General features: G+C 42.3%; 1 protein-coding gene across 4 annotated transcripts in view; it reads right to left on the bottom strand.

Moving 5' to 3' along the window:
* ZCWPW1 (zinc finger CW-type and PWWP domain containing 1) overlaps positions 1–19,352 on the bottom strand; it is a 32,538-nt gene that overhangs the window by 3,229 nt on the left and 9,957 nt on the right. For 3 of the 4 annotated variants that reach the window (XM_073884252.1, XM_025864601.2, XM_025864603.2), the window contains exons 9-15: positions 13,522–13,638; positions 12,654–12,774; positions 11,944–12,019; positions 11,433–11,537; positions 10,261–10,344; positions 9,342–9,408; positions 8,807–8,910 (exon numbers count right to left, since the gene is read on the bottom strand). In XM_073884252.1, the coding sequence (XP_073740353.1) occupies positions 8,807–8,910; positions 9,342–9,408; positions 10,261–10,344; positions 11,433–11,537; positions 11,944–12,019; positions 12,654–12,774; positions 13,522–13,638 (674 nt within the window). The remainder of the gene's footprint in view (positions 1–8,806; positions 8,911–9,341; positions 9,409–10,260; positions 10,345–11,432; positions 11,538–11,943; positions 12,020–12,653; positions 12,775–13,521; positions 13,639–19,352) is intronic. The other variant, XM_025864605.2, reaches the window with a different exon arrangement.

The following is a 19,352-nucleotide window of genomic DNA, read 5'->3' on the forward strand; positions in this document are numbered from 1 at the left end:
AACACTAAGAAACACTTTGAAGTTCACAGTCTGGTGTGTGTGTGTGTGTGTGTGTGTGTGTGTGTGTAACACTAAGAAACACTTTGAAGTTCACAGTCCAGAGCACAGGTTCATTAAAGACATGAGCTCTAGGGCACCTGGGTGGCTCAGATGGTTAAGCGTCTGCCTTCGGCTCAGGTCATGATCCCAGGGTCCTGGGATCAAGCCCCACATTGGACTCCTGGCTCGGCAAGGAGCCTGCTTCTCCCTCTCTCCCTGCTCATGCTCTCTCTCTCTCTCTCTCTCTCTGTATCTCTGTGTCTCAAATGAATAAATAAAATCTTAAAAAAAAAAAAAAAGACATGAGCTCTAGGGTTGTCTGGCTGGTTCAGTCAGAAGAGGGTACAACTCTTGATCTCACGGTTGTGAGTTCGAGCCCCACACTGAGTATAGAGATTACTTAAATAAATAAAATTTTTTAAAAAAGAAAAAAGACATGAGACCTAATAGTAGGACTATAGAAAACATCCCCTCCCCTGACCCTTACCACCACATTACTAAAGGCATATTTAGGGATGTCTGGGTGGCTCAGTTGGTTGGATGTCTGACTCTTGATTTTTGGCTTGGGTCATAATCTTAGGGTTGTGGGATCAAGCCTGAGTCAGGCTTCACATTCAGCGGGGAGTCTGCTTAAGATTCTCTCTCCCCTGCCCCTATCCCCACTCAAACTCTCCCTCCCTCTCCCCACCTAAAATAAATAAATAAATCTTTAAAAAAAAAATAAAGGCATATTTACAACTGTTTCTTTTGCCTGGTACATTGTGTCTGGCAATAAAGAAAAAACTACAAGGCATATCAAAAGGCAAAAAACACAATTTGAAGAGACAGAACAAATATCAAAACCAGACACGGCATGGAATTATCAGATTGGAAACTGAAATCAAATACGATTAATATGCAAAAGGCTCTAATGGATAAAATAGCGATGCAAGAACAGATGGGCAATGTAAGCAAAAGGATGAAAATCCTAAGAAAGAATCAAAAGGAAGTGCTAGAGATCAAAAACACTGTAATAGAAATGCAGAAAATGTCTTTGATGGGCTTATTAGTAGACTGAACATGGACGAGGAGGAATCCCTGAGCTTGAGGTTATCTCAACAGAAAACTTCAAAGCTGAAAAGCAAAGGGAACAAAGACTGAAAAAAAAAAAACAAACCCCAACATATCCAAGAATTGTAGGATAACTGTAAAATGTGTAACATATGCACAATGGGAATACCAGAAGGAGAAGAAAAAAAGAAAGAAACCCAAGAAATATTAAAAACAATAATGATTGAGAAGCTTCTCAGACATTGGTCAGACACCAAACCACAGATTCAGGAAGCTCAGAGAACACCAAAAAGGACAAATGCCAAAGAACCACATGTAGGCATGTTATTTACAAACTATAAAAAATCAAAGATAAAGAAAAAGCCCTAAGGATTAAGGAATACACTTACTGTGATGAGCACCCGGTGATGTATGGAAGTGCTGAGTCACTACAGTGTACACATGAAACTAATATTACACTGTATGTTAACTACCTGGAATTTAATAACCTTAAAAAAAGAAAAAGCCCTGGAAAAAGCCAAAGGAAAAGAACATCTTACCTGATACGCTAAGGAAGGGGAGAAAACAGAATCATATAAAATGCTCAGTTAAAAACACTTGTGGGGGGGCGCCTGGGTGGCTCAGTCGTTAAGCGTCTGCCTTCGGCTCAGGTCATGATCCCAGGGTCCTGGGATCGAGCCCCACATCAGGCTCCCTGCTCAGTAGGAGGCCTGCTTCTCCCTCTCCCACTCTCCCTGCTTGTGTTCCCTCTCTCGCTATGTCTCTCTCTGTCAAATACATAAATAAAATCTTTAAAAAAAAAAAAAAAAAAAAAACACACTTGTGGGGGTGGGGAGGGGCACCTGGGTGGCTCAGTCAGTTAAGCATCCAACTCTTGGTTTTGGCTCAGGTCACGATCTCAAGCCCTGAGTGGGGCTCCACCCTGAGCATGCAGCCTGCTTAAGATTCTCTTTCTCCCTCTTACTCTGCCCCTCCCCACCACTTGCACACACACTTCTTGTCTCTCCAAAAACAAAACAAAACAAAAAACCACTTGGAGGGTGCCTGCCTGGCTCCGTTGGTAGAACATGAGACTCTTGATCTCAGGGGTTGTAAGTTCAAGCTCCACGTTGGGTGTAGAGATTACTTAAAAAATAAAATCTTAAAAAAAAACACACACACACACACTTCAGGCAGAAGAAGAGTGGAAAACAAAAATAAGAAGAAAGAACAAGGGCAACAAATAGAAAATAGTAACAAATATTGTAGATATGAATCTAACTATATTAATAAATAATCTGAATATTAATGGTCTAAATACACCAATTAAAAGACACAGATTGTCAGAGTAGATTAAAAAACAGACCAAACTATATGTTGTCTACAAGAAGTCTACTTTAAACATAAAGATATATAAATACATTATAAAAGTAAATAGAAAAATACACCATGCTAATGCTAATCAAAAGAAAGCAGGAGTAGCTATTTCATTTCAGACAAAGCAGATTTCAAGGCAAGGAAAGTTATCAGGGATAAAGAATGGCATTACATAATGATAAAGGGGTCAAATCTCCAAGAACACATAACAATCCTTAAAGTGAGCCTGACAACAGAGCACCAAACTACATAAGGCAAAAACTGACAGAACTGCAAAAAGAAATAGTTGAATCCACTATCATAGCTGGAGACTTCAACACCACTCTATCAAAAGTGGATAGATCCACGGACACCAGAATATCAGGAAGGACGTAGCTGAACTCAACAACACCATCAATCAACTGGATATAAGTGACATCTACAAGTTACTTCATTGTATCCAGTAGCAGAATACATATTCTTCTCAAGCTCACATGGAGCATTCACCAAAATTTATTGCATTCTGAGCCATAAAACAAAACTTAACATATTTAAAAGAATAGAAATCATACAGTGTCTGCTCCCAGACCACAACATGGTTAAACTAGAAATTAGTAACAGAAAGATAACTAAAAAGTCCCTAAATACATAAAGATTAAATTACATACTTCTAAATAACACATGGGTCAAAGAAGAAATCTCAAGAGAAATTTTAAAATATGGAACTAAATGAAATTTAAAATATGAACTAAATGAAAAGGAAAACACAATTTATCAAAATTTGTGGGATACAGCAAAAGCAGTACTTAGAGGGAAATTTAGCATTGAACACATATATTAGAAAAGAAGAGAGATCTAAAATCAGTAGTCGAAGTTTCAGCCTTGGGAAACTAGAAAAAGAAGAGCAAGTTAAATCCAAAGTGAGCTGAAGATTGAATGAAGTGATGAGAGATCCCTGAAGCTTTTTCTAAAAATTCTTAATTTCTCTGTGTGGCTCCTGACTGGACAGCACTTTCCCTATGGTCCTTTGCCCTTAATTGTTGAGCCTAGCAGGATGAAATTAAGTCTGGAAGGGCATTTAGAGGTGATGATGTCACCTGGCCTAATCTCTTCATTTTACAGATAAGCAGATCTGGGGTTTCAGGTATCGTGACTTCCCTTAGGGCCACACAGCTAGGCTGGCCTCTTGGCACTGTTTTCTGAAATTCTTCCAGCAAATACTGCTTGTTAGCAAAGCGAGCCTTGTGTTTCCCCACCACAATTCCCATTAGTGTTTGACTTGATTCCTCAAATAGTTTTTCACCTTCAAAAATCAAATAAATTAACAGTTAAAATTTAAAAAAAGGTGAGCTGAAGAAAAGAAATAATAAAAATTGGAGTAGAAATTGATGGTATTATGAGAACAGGAAATTAGTAGAGAAAACCAATGAAACAAAAAAAGCTGGTTCTTTGAAAAGATCAATAAAATTGATAAGACTCTAGCCAAGCTAACCAAGAAAAAGAGAGGAAACAAATTACTAATATTGGAAAATATACTACAGAGCCCATGAGCATTAAAAGGATAATAAAGGAATACTATGAATAATTCTATGCAAACAAATTTGATAACCAAGAGGAAATGGACCGATTCCTTAAAAGATATAATCTGTCTAAATTCACACAAGAAGAAACAGACAATCTGAATAGGTCTATATCTATTAACAAAATTGAATCAGTAACCTGTAGCCAACCTTCCAAGACAGAAAGCACCAGACCTATGGGTTCACTGGTGAATTAGGGAAGAAATTATGCCTATTCTCTATAATCTCTTGCAGAGAATACTTCTTAACTCATTCTATGAGGCCACCATTACCTGAATACCAAAACCAGTCAAAGACACTACAAAAAAAAAACTATAGGCCAATATCTCTTATGAAAAGAGATACAAAAATCCTCAACAAAATATTAGTAAATTAAATCCAACAATGTATAAACAGAATTATACACCATGAACAAATGGGATCTATTCAAGGCATGCAAGACTGGTTTGACGTTTGAAAATCAATTAATGTAATCCATCACATCAAGGGGCAAAAAAAGAAAAATCACATGATCCTATCAATAGATATAGAAAAAGCGTTTGACAAAATCCAACACCCATTCATGGTCAAAACTCTCAGTAAACTAAGAAGAGAGGGTAACTTCCTCAAGTCGACAAAGAACATCTACAAAAAACCTATAACTAGGGCGCCTGGGTGGCTCAGTTGGTTGAGCGACTGCCTTCGGCTCAGGTCATGATCCTGGAGTCCCGGGATTGAGTCCCGCATCGGGCTCCCTGCTCAACGGGGAGTCTGCTTCTCCCTCTGACCCTCTCCCCTCTCGTGCTCTCTATCTCATTCTCTCTCTCAAATAAATAAATAAAAATCTTTAAAAACAAAAAACCTATAACTAATATCATACTTAATGCTGAGAAACTAGAAGCCTTCCCCCTAAGATCAGGAACAAAGCAAGGATGTCTCCTCTCATCACTCCTTTTCAACATCATATTGGAAGTTCTAGCTAATGCGGTAAGACAAGAAGAAATAAATACAGTTGACCTTTAAACAGTGCAGGGGTTAGGGGAGCTGACCCCTCACACAGTGGAAAATCTGTGTATAATTTTTTACTCCCCCAAAACTTAACTACTAATAGCCTACTGTTGACTGGAAGCCTTACCAATAACACAGATGATTCACATGTATTTTGTATATTATATGTATTATATACTGTATTCTTACAATAAATGTAGAGAAAAGAAGATATTAAAATCATAAGGAAGAGAATACATATTTACAGTACTGCACTATATTTATGGGGAAAAAAATCCACATATAAGTGGACCCGCATAGTTCAAACCTGTTCAAGGACCAACTGGAAAACAATCTCTGTTTGCAGATAACATAATCGCCTATATAGAAAAATCCAAGAGGATCAACAAAAACTCCAGAACTAATAAACATAGCAAGGTTGCAGGATACAGGTTCATATATAAAAGTCAATCACTTTCTTATATACCAGCAATGAACAATGGAATTTGATATTAAAAACACAAAACCCTTTATAGTAGCACCAAAAAATTTAAATACTTAGGTATAATTCTAACAAAATATGTACAAGATCTGTATGAGTAAAATTACAAAACTCTGATGAAAACCAAAGAATTAAATAAATAGATATTCCATGTTTGTGGACAGGAAGACTTAATATTTCAACAGTTTTTCCCAGCTTGATATATAGAGTCAATGCAATTCCAAACAAAACCCAAGCAAGTTATTTTGTAGGTATCAATAAACTGATTCTACAGTTATATGGAACGGCAAAAGACCCAGAACAGCCAACACAATACTGAAGAAGGACAAAGCTGGAGGAATGACCCTAGCCAACTTTAATACTTACTATAAAGCTATAGTAATCAAGACAGTGTAGAACTGGCAAAAGAACAAATGGGTCAATGGGACAGAACAGAGAGCCCCAAAATAGACCCACATAAAAACAGTCAGCTGAGGGCACCTGGGTGGCTCAGATGGTTAAGCGTCTGCCTTCGGCTCAGGTCATGATCCCAGGGTCCTGGGATCGAGTCCCGCATCGGGCTCCCTGCTCCTTGGGAGCCTGCTTCTCCCTCTGCCTCTCTATCTCTGTGTCTCTCATGAATAAATAAATAAAATCTTTAAAAAAAAAAAGTCAGCTGATCTTTGACAAAAGAGCAAAGGCAATGACAGTTTTTTCAACAAATATGCTGGAACAACTGGACATCCACATGCAAAAAAAATGAACCTAGACATAGCCTTACACCCTTCACAAAAATTTACTCAAAATGTATTATAGATCTAATGTAAAAATGTAAAACTGTAAAACTCCTAGAAGATAACATAGGAGAAAATATAGATAACCTTGGGTATGGCAGTGACTTTTTATATACAACACCAAAGGCATGATCCATGAAAGAAACAATTAATAGACTGACTTCATTAAAATTAAAAACATCGGGCGCCTGGGTGGCTCAGATGGTTAAGAGCCTGCCTTCGGCTCAGGTCATGATCCCAGGGTCCTGAGATCGAGCCCCACATCGGGCTCCCTGCTCTGTGGGAAGCCTGCTTCTCCCTCTCCCACTCCCCCTGCTTGTGTTCCCTCTCTCGCTGTGTCTCTCTCTGTCAAATAAATAAGTAAAATCTTTAAAAAAAATTAAAAATTAAAAATTAAAAAAATAATAAATAAATAAATAAATGTAAAAACATCCACTCTGCAAAAGACAATGTCAAGAGAATGAGAAAAACAGTCACAGACTGGGAGAAAATATTGGTAAAAGACACATCTGATTGAGGACTGTTACCTAAATATAAACAACTCATAAAACTCCACAATAAAAAAAATAAATAACCCAATTAAATGAGTGGACCAACCATTTTAATGGGCACATCACCAAAGAAGATGTACAGATGGCCAATAGGAATATGAAAAGATGCTCCAGATCATACGTCATCAGGGAAATGCAAATTAAAACAACAATGAAATACCACTGCACACCTATTAGAATGGCTAAAATGTGGAACACTGACAACACCAAATATTAGCAAGGATGTGGAACAACAAAAAATCTCATTCAATGCTGATGGGAATGCAAAATGGTATAGCCACTTTGGAAGACAGTTTGTTCTCTTACAAAACTAAACATGCTCTTACCATACAATCCAGCAATCAAGCTCCTTGGTATTTACCCAAAGGAGTTGAAAACTTATGTTCTCACAAAAGCCTGTATGCAGCAGTTCATAGCAGCTTTATTCATAATTGTCCAAATTTGGAAGCAACGAAGATATCTTTCAGTAAGTGAATGAATAAATAAATACGGTACATCCAGAAAATGGAAAAATTCAGATAAAAAAAAAGATACAAGCTATCAAACCATGAAAAGACATGAAGGAAACTTAAATGTATATTTCTCAGAAGCCAGTCTGATTCCAACTATATGATGTTCTCGAGAGGGCAAAACTATTGAGACAATAAAAAGATCAGGGGTTGTCAGGGGTTGCAGGGAGAGGGGTGAATAAGTAGAGCACACAGGATTTTCAGGGCTGTGAAAATATTCTGTATGATCCTATAATGATGTATACATATTGTTCTATATTTGTCCAAACCCATAGAATATAACAACTCCAAGAATGAATCCTACTGTAAACAATGGGCTTTGGGTGATTATAATGTGCCAGTGTAGGTTCATCAACTGTAAACAAATACACCACTCTGGGGGGGTGTTGATAATGGGAAAGGCTGTGCACGTGTAGAGACAGGAGGGATACGGGAACTCTCTGTACTTTTTTTTAAATCTGTATTTCAGGCTGGGGCGCCTGGGTGACTCAGTTAAAGCATCCAACCTTGGTTTCGGCTCAGGTCATGATCTCAGGGTCATGAGATCAAGCTCTGCCCTGGGCTCCCACTCAGCACAGAGTCTGCTTGGGATTCTCTCTCCCTCTCCTTCTGCATCCCCTGTGTCCTCCTCTTCATCCCCCACACTCTCTCTTTCTCTCAAATAAATAAATAAATCTTTAAAAAAATTATTTATTGGGCGCCTGGGTGGCTCAGTTGGTTAAGCGACTGCCTTCGGCTCAGGTCATGATCCTGGAGTCCCGGGATCGAGTCCCGCATCGGGCTCCCTGCTCGGCGGGGAGTCTGCTTCTCCCTCTGACCCTCTTCCCTCTTGTGCTCTCTATCTCTCATTCTCTCTCTCTCAAATAAATAAATAAAATCTTTAAAAAAAAAAAATAAAAATAAAAAAATAAAAAAATTATTTATTTATTTGACAGAGAGAGACACAGGGAGAGAGGGAACACAAGCCGGGGGAGCGGGAGAGGGAGAAGCAGGCTTCCCGCGGAGCAGGGAGCCCGATGCGGGGCCCGATCCCAGGACCCTGGGATCATGACCTGAGCCGAAGGCAGACGCTCAACGACTGAGCCACCCAGGCGCCCCTTTAAAATTTTTTTTAAAATCTATATTTCATATGCTTGGAAAGAGCCTAAGGAGGCAAGTGAATGACTAATTAAGACGCTTAAGATTAAGTGTCCACACAGGGGAGGACAGACAGTGAAGAGAGGCAACCTCCTATTCGCTGAAATTGCTCCAGTAAGAACCAAAGCACTACATTGAGAACTGAGATGATAACCAAGAAAAAAGTTCCTAGAAATGTGATATATTAGAGAGAATAACTGAGGAAAGAGGAGAGTCCCCTTCCCTGAAGACCCCTAAGAGGTAAGACCAGCGAGTCAGGGCCACCCTAAGCCAGGCACAGGATGGTTCCCTGGTAAGTATAAATCCATGCCAACCAGACGTCCTACAGGAATCTCCTAAAAGCAATTCCCAAGATCAATCTTACTTTTTTCTCTTCCTCCTCTTCCAACTCCTTCGCCTCCAACTCTGACTCTTCCTCTTCTTTCTCCAAGCAGGAATCTGGGCTGTTAGCCCCAGAAAGCCTTACGTCTAGAACAGGAATAGGAAGGAAAGGCCAAAGAATTTATCCAATAAATTAGATGGATGATTTAATGGCACTGATCCCAGAGAAGCAGTCTTCTAACTCTGCCTTTCATGTCCCAGCGGTATTTTCTCCATAAAACATGGCCCTAGATTATCACGGCACCACCTTTTCCAAAGTCCCACCGCTCTTCAACAGGCACCCTCCCTTCCCACCCTCCTTTTTTCTCCGTTCCTCTCTTCACCCATCCATCTATCCATCCATCCACCCTGGACACTTGGTCAATGGCATTCATGCAGAGCCTCCTGTTAGAATCCAGAACTAGGTGGGTGACACTGGATGTAAAATAAAGGTTCAGTTGCTGCCCGCAGGAAGGACCTCCCTCTCTACGTCCTCTCCTCACCTCCTTCTCTGGCCCTCATCCCCCTACTGATCCTACCTTTTCCTTCCCCACGACTGTCAGATCCATTGTATCGGCTCCAGAAACCAAACAAGTTAACCCGTTCCTGAGGCAACCGAGAAAAAAAGCATCATCCACTATCTCCCAGGGATGATTTTTGTTGTCCTTAAGACTTTAGTTATGGGCTTTATATTCATATTCTATACCAATTTTACTTGAAATTTCATGTTCTGTTTATCTCAATTTCTGTGAAGATTAACTATTATAATATTATCTTTATAATATTTATATTATGTTATATAATTATATGCTATATTACTATAATCTCTTTTTTCCAGTTTATTTATAATTCAGTTTGTCATTCTCCACTGCACCCCCAAAGGCAGAATTTGAGGGTAAACACTGACCCTGCATAAGAGAGGTTAAGACACATACATCTGAGATCTAAAGTTAAATAGGGAGGTAGGATGCCCCCTACTACAAACTGTCTCTCTGTGGGATGAGAGAAGATCCCATTTGTCCAAGGGTAAGGGAAAGAATAAATGATTTTTTTTTTTAAGATTTTATTTATCCATTTGAGAGAGAGAGAATGAGAGAGAGCGAGCATGGGGGCGGGGGAGGGTCAGAGGGAGAAGCAGGCTCCCTGCTGAGCAGAGAGCCTGATGCGGGATTCGATCCTGGGACTCCAGGATCATGACCTGGATGCGGGACTCGATCCCGGGACTCCAGGATCATGACCTGAGCCGACGGCAGTCGCTCAACCAACGAAGCCACCCAGGCACCCCAAGAATAAATGATTTAAGGAGTCAAGGGAATCTGGCCTGGGAAGAAAAGACTAATTCTAAGACTAAGACAGGATGATGGGAAAGTACAAGTCACTTTTCTGTAGTACAGAGTATATGGTTTGCTTTGTGTCCCAAGTCCCAAAGAGGAGCAGGTGTGTAGTCTGAACACTCACCTGTATACTGATCTGTTCTGCCTCTTGAGCCATCGTCAGGGCTGCTCCCAGCTTCTGGTTGCAGTCCTTGTTCCTGCACTTTTTCTGAAATAGAGGAAGATTAAAGTCAATGATAAATATTAAAGAAGTGACTCCTGGGGCGCCTGGGTGGCTCAGTTGGTTAAGCGACTGCCTGCGGCTCAGATCATGATCCCAGGGTCCTGGGATCGAGCCCCGCATCGGGCTCCCTGCTCAATCTTTAAAAAAAAAAAAAAAAAGTAAGTGACTCCAACATACTGCTACTCACCAGACATGATCTTTAACTACATTTATTTCCAGTTCCTGATATTGATCTGATACTCCTATTCTTAATCTTTTGAGCTTAGAGACACAATCTCCCTTTATCCCCCCATAACAAACCTGTTACCAATTGCTAGCAATACAGTCAACCAACATTTTGGTGTCCTCTCCACAGTAAATCCCATGGAAATTTGGAGAGGCAAGATTAAAGGAGCTCAGGTGATTCCACTTTTAAGCTTCTCACAAATTTCTTTAGATCCAGCGACTTGATTTAATACTGCTTAATTTTTGAAGGCCCCAGAGCTGCTGGGCCTCTGCTTATTTCTAAGGCTGGCTGAACCCAAAGTGATTATAGGCAGGAAATATTATTTAGTTCATTCAGTGGTTCTCAACCAAGGAAGGTTGTTGCCTCCCAGAAGATATTTGGCAATGTCTAGAGACAATTTTTTTGGTTGTCACAACTGAGGCCAGGGGCAGTAGCATCCCCTGGCTAGATGTCAGTAGAGCCAGGGATGCTGTTAAACATGCTAAAATACACAGGACTGCCCTCCACAACAAAGAATTATCAGGCCCCAAATGGTACCTGACTGAGAAACCCTGAGTTGGTATGTGCCCTCATTTCTGCCACACCTGCCTTGGCTAAACTGTAGAAAACTGCAGTCTTCAGGAAGACCCCCTACCTGCAGGCAAGGAAGGAGACTAAGAAAAATCATTATCCCGCTGCAATCCTGGTAGAAAGGAGAGTCCCTCATGAATAACCTCACCTTTGCACACTTGGTCAGACATGGACTTTCTCCCAACACAGCTTCCCCTGGGAGAAAATCAGGTTAAATAAAAGGCAGATTTAGTTTTCAGGTTCCCTGTATCACAATTGACCCCCAGGGGTTGCTTACCACTCCAGCTAGCTCCAGGGACAGCTCCTGGAAGTTCTTTAGCATGTTGACTGGGATCCAAGCACGAGAGACTGTTTCTCCAAAAAATGTCACATGGTATTTAGACTGAAATAAAAAATGGTTTTCTTACGGCCTCTTGTCTTTCTCCTTGCTTTGGCCCTCTAGCCAGAAAAGGTGGGAGAAGAACTCAGGATTCATAAAAGGAAGGAGGTGCTGGGCCTCATCTGATGCCATAAACCTGACCCACCTACCCCACCTCAGTCTGTTCTTCCGTCCTGACCTCAGGAAACCTAACCAACGCACATTTACCAAAACCATAAATGTCCTAGTAATGATTAAATATTTAATTAGATACAAGTTGATTTTTATATGTGGGTAGTTATTTCTGTCTTTGTCACTCTAGTTAAGTTAAGTGTTTCTGCTGATGTCTGCTGGCTACGTCTGCTTCTAATTCTGTACCCCTGTTAGGATGGATTTGCTCATTACTTTGGCCTGAGCCAGGAAAACTCACCGGCAGGGAATCAAGATGAGAAGCAAAAAGAAAATATTCCCCCAGGTCAGGATCAGATTCTACCATGCCTGGCCACCTGGAGAAAACAAACAGGTTTAGGGGACAGAAGAGGAAGGGTTCAGATGAACACAACATAAACTCATCAATACACATGTACAGAAAGGGGAAATATGTTTTGCAAAAAAAAAAAAAAAAAAAAAGGATCTCAAAGATAGACCCCTCCTTGTGGATCTCCCTCAGTAATCTACCAAATGACTAAAGAGACTTCTATCAGTGTGCAAAGAAACTCAAAATCTTCCTAGTAAGAGTATCTTACCCTTCTAGGCCTTCCATCAACCCTGAGAAAAAATCTTCTGATTAGGGACATCTCCAGAGAAGAAACTATCCTACCCATCTTCATTCTCTCTACTTTATATATATGTCATAACTCAATGTTTAAAAATGGCCTTAAAGCCACCTTCCTTTTTCTATCCACTCAGGGTAGCATTGGTAGACCTTTTCTTCCAGGGAGATACCTCCCTGTGAAACCTCTAGAAAATGCATTCTTTCAAAGCCTCCAGGCTTGGGACTTTATCTTTTCCCTCATCCCATGTTCTTTCTAAGGCAGGTACCATTTCCATTATAAATACTTTCCATTTCCTTCCCTCTCCGCTTGAATCTACCACCTCCAAGTTCATGAAGGATGCTCTGACTATGCCATGGTGCCCTACCAGGGGTAACCGTATTGCTTGGCCCAGATGATGGATCCTGGGATGTAGGAGGCATAGGCCACATCACTCTCACGCCCTGTCCAGGACTCCTCAGGGATGTCACAGCGATTGTACCTCGAGTCTGGCAAAAGAGAGAAGGGAAGGAAAGAACCCCATCAGGGAAAAATCTGGATGAGGGGAGAAGAGAGGACAAGAATATGCAGCAGGTGGGACCAAAAGTGCACCTGGGAGACAGGCATGGAGGAAGAACAAAGACCCGTGGAGGAAATGCAACTACAGGTAGAGGAGGAGTGCTGCCTCCTTGTACTTTACAGAGATTCTAAACCTGGGCCTATATCCCACATTATCTGACAGTGCTTCCATCTATATAACATCATGACAGTCATTTTTCTGAGACTCTGTTATCTCATCTGTGAAAATAATTGAGCTGGGCTTAGATCATCATAATCTCTTTCAAGTGGTTTCAAACATTCTAGAATTCTAAGCGACTGGCTCTCTCTCACCTACTTTCCCCCCAAATATCCCATATCCCTTCTTATCCACCAACCCAATACCAACAATCTAGTCAGGATCAACCGGGTCAGACTAATGCTGAAGAAAGGGGAATTCACTCAGAATCTACATTTAGATCCCAGGCCCTTCCCACAACATAACTCTTCAGGGTGTCTTCTTCTAGCCCATTATGCCAGATTCATCTTGGTATTACAGGATGATCCCTTCCTCTCTCCCAAACACTACAAGGACCCCTGGAATTATAACTACATTTATGACATATTTAATCTAAGGGATACATACAGAGAAAGAAAGGGAAGAACCATTAAAAACTAAAAAACAAAAAAGAAACCCAACCATCTCCAGTCCTATCTACCTGTATTCTGATCACAGGACCAATTATCAGGAAGCACTGAGGGGTCAATGTTCCCACGAAGCCGCCTCCACTTCTCACAGTTTGGGGAGGAACATTGGACCCAGACGAGACATTGACCTGCAAGAAGAAAAAAAAAAAACTGAAATGAAACAAAAATATGCCCTTCCTTCTTCAGTCCAACTAAAATCAATGTACTCCCTTCAAAATCACACAGCCTTAGGGATCAACTAGTCTAATCCTAGATTTACAAATGGGAAAACTAAGCTCAGAGAAGATAACTGACTTGCTGAAGATCAGTCTAAACTGGCAGCAGAGCTAAACTCGGGCCCCAGGTCTCACATATCAATCTTTCTCCTATGCCATACTATTAATCTCTCCTTCCCCTGAGGAGAAAAGAAGTGTTTCCTGTATTGACAGTTCTTGAAAAATTTGGCCAGCATCTTTCCAGCTAGTGCCTCGTTCTCTGCTGGCCTGTCACTACTGGAAAGTTCTTTTGAAGAGCTAACCAGCATCTCTTTTATGTACAACATCCAGAGTTCCTGAGTCCCAGCTGATTTACCTGTCACCAAATCACCAATTTGCAGTCTTTGGGACCAACAGCCCTGAGTTTAACCCCTTCCAAAAGACAGAGATAAGCCTACCAACTCAACCAACTATTTACTTCAGGCCTTGCTCAAAGGCCAAGCATTCCTTTTATCCATTACCTTCCAAACCTTTACCCCCACCTTTCTTTATCAAACATCTGCTAAATTGACCCAATGCCCCTCACAGGCTCTCCTCTCTCTGTCCCAAATCCTTCCACCATGTTCTTCAGAATTCTAGACAAGAGCAACAAAAAATCCACATATCTTCAACTTCTCTGAACATCCATCTCCTTTTCGAAACCTGGTGATGCACTAATGACAATGCCCCTACCCGACCCCACCCCACCCACAGCCCTCTAAGTGGAGTCTGTTCCCTCTCTCACACCCCAGGCCAGAGAGTAGGGTCAGCATCTTCCTTACTCATCACCACTTCCAGACCATTACTATCCCCCTTCCTATAAAAACCCTTCCTGGGGCACCTGGGTGGCTCAGTTGGTTAAGCATCTGCCTTCAGCTCGGGTCATGATCTTGGGGTCCTGGGATCAAGTCCCGCATCGGGCTCCCCACTCAGACAGGAGTCTGCTTCTCCCTCTGCCCCTCTCCCTGCTCGTGTGCTCTCTCTCTCAAATAAATAAATAAAATCTTTAAAAAAAAAAAAAAACCAACCCTTCCTTCCTTGAGATCCATGCCATGGGACTACACCGCCCTCTCATCTCCCTTGAAAAGATGCTGGCATCTGGTTCAGCCTTCTCCTCCTATCCATCTCCTGCCCTCATTCCAGATGACTACTGTTCTCAAGCAGTAACTCAAAGAAGCACCCCATTCTCTGAGTTCCTTGGTCTTTTCCTCCATGACACCTCAGTAATGCACTTCACTTCCGTGATGCACTCCCCTCCTGCATGCCCCACTCAGTCACCCGTAGGGACCTCACACACCCTTGAACCCACTTATCCAAACATCCCTCTCTGATAAAAAATGCCCCATCCTTCCACCTCACTTGCCCAAAGACCTCTAAAGAACTTTCACTTTGGGGCGCCTGGGTGGCTCAGTCGGTTAAGCGACTGCCTTCGGCTCAGGTCATGATCCTGGAGTCCTGGGATCGAGTCCCGCATCAGGCTCCCTGCTCAGCGGGGAGTCTGCTTCTCCCTCTGACCCTCCCTGCTCTCATGTGCTCTCTTTCCATTTCTCATTGTCGCTCTCTCAAATAAATAAATAAATAAAAATCTTTAAAAAAAAAAAAAAAGAACTTTCACTTTATCTAGATCACCAATCCACTGCCCCCTAACTTCTTCCCAATCTAGTAGCGACCTCCCTTCTTCACTATACCTACTCAGGTTTGACTCCTTAGATTCTCTTGCAGACATCTTCAACTCCCTTGCCCTCTGTCCTTCTTCCCACCTAGCTGGCCCAACACAACCTTGAATGAACACATTCTACCTTTTCTGTGCCTACATTCATTCAACTGAGCATTGCTAAAGAAATATCACATAACCAGGCACATGGGTCTACACCATACCATCACAATTAACAATACCAACCAATATGTTTCTCCAATGAGTTCACTTGCCCACTGTCAAGTTTTACCTTCCATGCCTGAATATAAGGGATGCCCTCCATCCCCCCGAAATCAGCCTCAGAGAAGCAGTTGACTTATATTTGGGTCCTTTCAAGGTAGTTCCTATTATGCATCACATTCTGAATTATTTTATTTTGAAGAAAAAAGCACCGGTCAGGAACAATACGTTAGTCTGAAAAGACAGCAGCAGAGCCTGGAACACACATGTGTGTGCGGCACCACAGCAACCACCATGGGTCAGTGAGATCCACGCCTCCGGTAATGCTGGTAGGCAAAGCCTGCACTGACAGGCAGCCATGCCACTTGGGGCCTGCCTTCTTCCACACTGCGCTCCTGGGCAGCCCCTCCATTGCTGCCACCACCCCCGTCCCATGATGATGAGAACGTCTAGCCCAAACAGATCTTTACCTTCTGCCTCAGCAACCAGAGAAAGTTGAGCAAGGACCAAGACAGAAGGACTATAATTCGGAGTTAGAGGCGGATGCCTCTGGGCAATCCACAGAGAGCCCCTGTGGACCTGGCTCAGGCACAGGCCTCCTGTGAGGGTGCCCACCAAGCCAGCCCTGCCTCTGGGCCAATGGACGGTGGTATCAGGACTCTGCACTGGCCCGGCTAGCCCAGGTCCACTGGAACCTTCTGTGTTGGCTTCCTACCTGGGTTTTCTTCTGATCACTATGTGCTGGCATCTTGTGTCTTTGATATGATAATATAAAATCTGGAAACTTTGTATACATAAAAACAATATCATCCAAAAAAGCCAAACCAGAACAAAACAAAACAAAAAGAGCTGCCAATGATAGTTTTTGATGTTTATAGAGGAGACCTAGCAAGACTAGAAAAAAGAGTGGGAGAAGGGGCCAGGGACCATAAAAGTAAACACAGATTAATAAAATAAATGGTTGGTTGTGAAAATAATGAATATTCTGAGCAAATGAATGGGGAAAAGTCATCCTAATGATGTAGAACTAGGTATGTGTGTGGCTTGGGATAAAATTTCTAATGACAGCAACACACGGTTCTTTAAAGTTTCCTTTCAGGGCGCCTGGGTGATCAGTTGGTTAAGCGACTGCCTTCGGCTCAGGTCATGATCCTGGAGTCCCGGGATCGAGTCCCGCATCGGGCTCCCTGCTCAGCGGGGAGTCTGCTTCTCCCTCTGACCCTCTTCCCTCTCGTACTCTCTCTCTCTCATTCTCTCTCTCTCTCAAATAAATAAATAAAATCTTTAAAAAAAATAAATAAATAAAAAAATAAAGTTTCCTTTCAAACAACTTAGAAGAGAGGATGATGTGCCCCAGAAAACTGTTTGAGGCTCACGACACAGCTCTATGATAATGAAGACTGATGTCACAGACACACAAAGAGCATTTCAGTGGACACCCGTTTCCTTGGGTTCTGTGATCCTTCCTCCTTCCGTCTCGCCCCCCCCCCACACACACACACTCTTTCTGGCATTTTCCTCCTCTTTCACCCCTCACTCCAAATGTTGGGGTCCCAAAGCCCAGTCACAGGCCTTTGCTCCCATGCTACACTTTCTCCTGAGGCGAGCTCGCCCATTCCTACGGGTTTGAGACCCATCTCCACACTGACCACACACAGATGAATAATACTTCTAGCTTTTGTTCTGAGCTCCAGATTCCTACAGGCACCTCGCTCTTTGACATCACCATTTGGATGTCTCACAAAGATCTCAAACCTAACAGGCCCAAACCCAAATGCTTGATTTTACCCCACAATGTGTTCTTCCTCCACTTTTCCCCACCTTCTCTCATGTAACTGCTCAAGCCAGAAACCAATCATCTTTAACATATTCTCATCTCTCTCTCTCTCGCACAATATCCAATTCACTACCAAGTTTTGACAAGTTTACCTCTAAAACATATCTTAAAACCATCCACTTCTGTTTCCACTTTCATCCTCCTCCTCCAAGCCACCAAAGTATCTAATCCTAGGACTCACTTGTCTACTCTTGTCCCTACATACTTCATTCGCCAATTAATCACCAAAGGGAGTCTCTTAAAATACTAATTTGATGACATCATTCCCCTGGTGAAGACTCACCGGTGGCTTCACACTGCACTGAGGATAAAATCCTCACTTTGTACCTCCCTCCAGAGCCACTTTCCTGCCTTGCTTCTCTTTGCTCTCCAAACTCCAATCACACTGACTTCCTCTTAATACGCAGCATATGCCAAACTGCACTCTCCCTAAACTCCTTCTCCTACTCCCTGCTTCTCCTTCAGATTTCAGCTTAACAGCCATCTCCTTACAGCTGCATTCCCTGACTGGCCCAATCTTGATTAGGTCTCCCTTATTTCCTGTGATGACACTCCATTCTTTTCCCTCACTTCATACAAATGGATTGTATTTATCGGATACCGCCCTTTCTCCTTCCTACTCCAGGAGGACCCGCCTGTCCCTGGCAACTGGAAGAAACAGGAAGAGCAGTCCATTTATAGCCAGAGGCTTACACATTCACGACAATTACAATTTGACTCAATGAGCGCTGCCTAAGGAGTGATTTCCATTTCCCAGTGAAAATCCAATCCTTGCCTTAATACCGAGAGGTGCAGGAGATGGAACACCGCCACCCAGACCACCCAATTGCCCAAATGAGACTTACACCTCTGGCTCCTTATGTTACCATGTCATCATAACACAAGAAGCAGTTTATTGCCTTGGACTATCCTGTGTGATACCTAGAGTTTTCTTTTTCTTTTTAAGATTTTTAATTAATTAATTAATTAATTTGACAGGAGAGCGAGAGCAGGCACACAAGCAGGGGGAGTGAGAGAGGGAGAAGCAGGCTTCCGGCTGAGCAGGGAGCCCGATGCGGGGCTCGATCCCAGGACCCCGGGGTCATGACCCGAGCCAAAGGCAGATGCCCAACTACTGAGCCACGAAGGTGCCCCTGCCTAGATTTTTCTTTTCTTTCTTTTTTTTCTTTTTAAACATCTTCTGAGAGCAGGTTATCTTTTTTTTTTTTTTAAGATTTTATTTATTTATTCGACAGAGACAGAGACAGCGAGAGAGGGAACACAAGCAGGGGGAGTGGGGGAGGGAGAAGCAGGCTTCCCACAGAGCAGAGAGCCCGATGCAGGGCTCAATCCCAGGACCCCGGGATCATGACCTGAGCCAAAGGCAGACTCCCAACAACTGAGCCACCCAGGTGTCCCTCCTCTTTACTTTTAAAATAAAATTCAAAAATTTTTTAATTAAATTAAATTAAAATTCCTTAGCCTGACATGTAAGGCCCTTGCATGCTTCTAGCCTTATCTCCCCCTATAACCTCCTACCCCCACATACACCCAAAAGCTACAACCATTAGCTCTCCTCCATAACTTTGCCAATAAATATCACTCTGACCCCCAACCCCACCTCGGTTCACCTGACTAAATTATACTTCTGACAGGGCGCCTGGGTGGCTCAGTTGGTTAAGCAACTGCCTTCGGCTCAGGTCATGATCCTGGAGTCCCGGGATCGAGTCCCGCATCGGGCTCCCTGCTCAGCAGGGAGTCTGCTTCTCCCTCTGACCCTCCCCCCATCTCATGTGCTTTCTCTCTCATTCTCTCTGTCTCTCAAATAAATAAATAAAATCTTTAAAATAAAAAATAAAAAAAAATTATACTTCTGACATATGGCTCAAACCGTATCTTTTCTTGGAAACTTTTCCA

Source organism: Callorhinus ursinus, unplaced genomic scaffold (genome assembly GCF_003265705.2).
Source record: "Callorhinus ursinus isolate GAN/ISIS: 27379988/994484 unplaced genomic scaffold, GSC_fseal_2.0 scaffold55, whole genome shotgun sequence".
NCBI classification, from domain to species: Eukaryota; Metazoa; Chordata; class Mammalia; order Carnivora; family Otariidae; genus Callorhinus; species Callorhinus ursinus.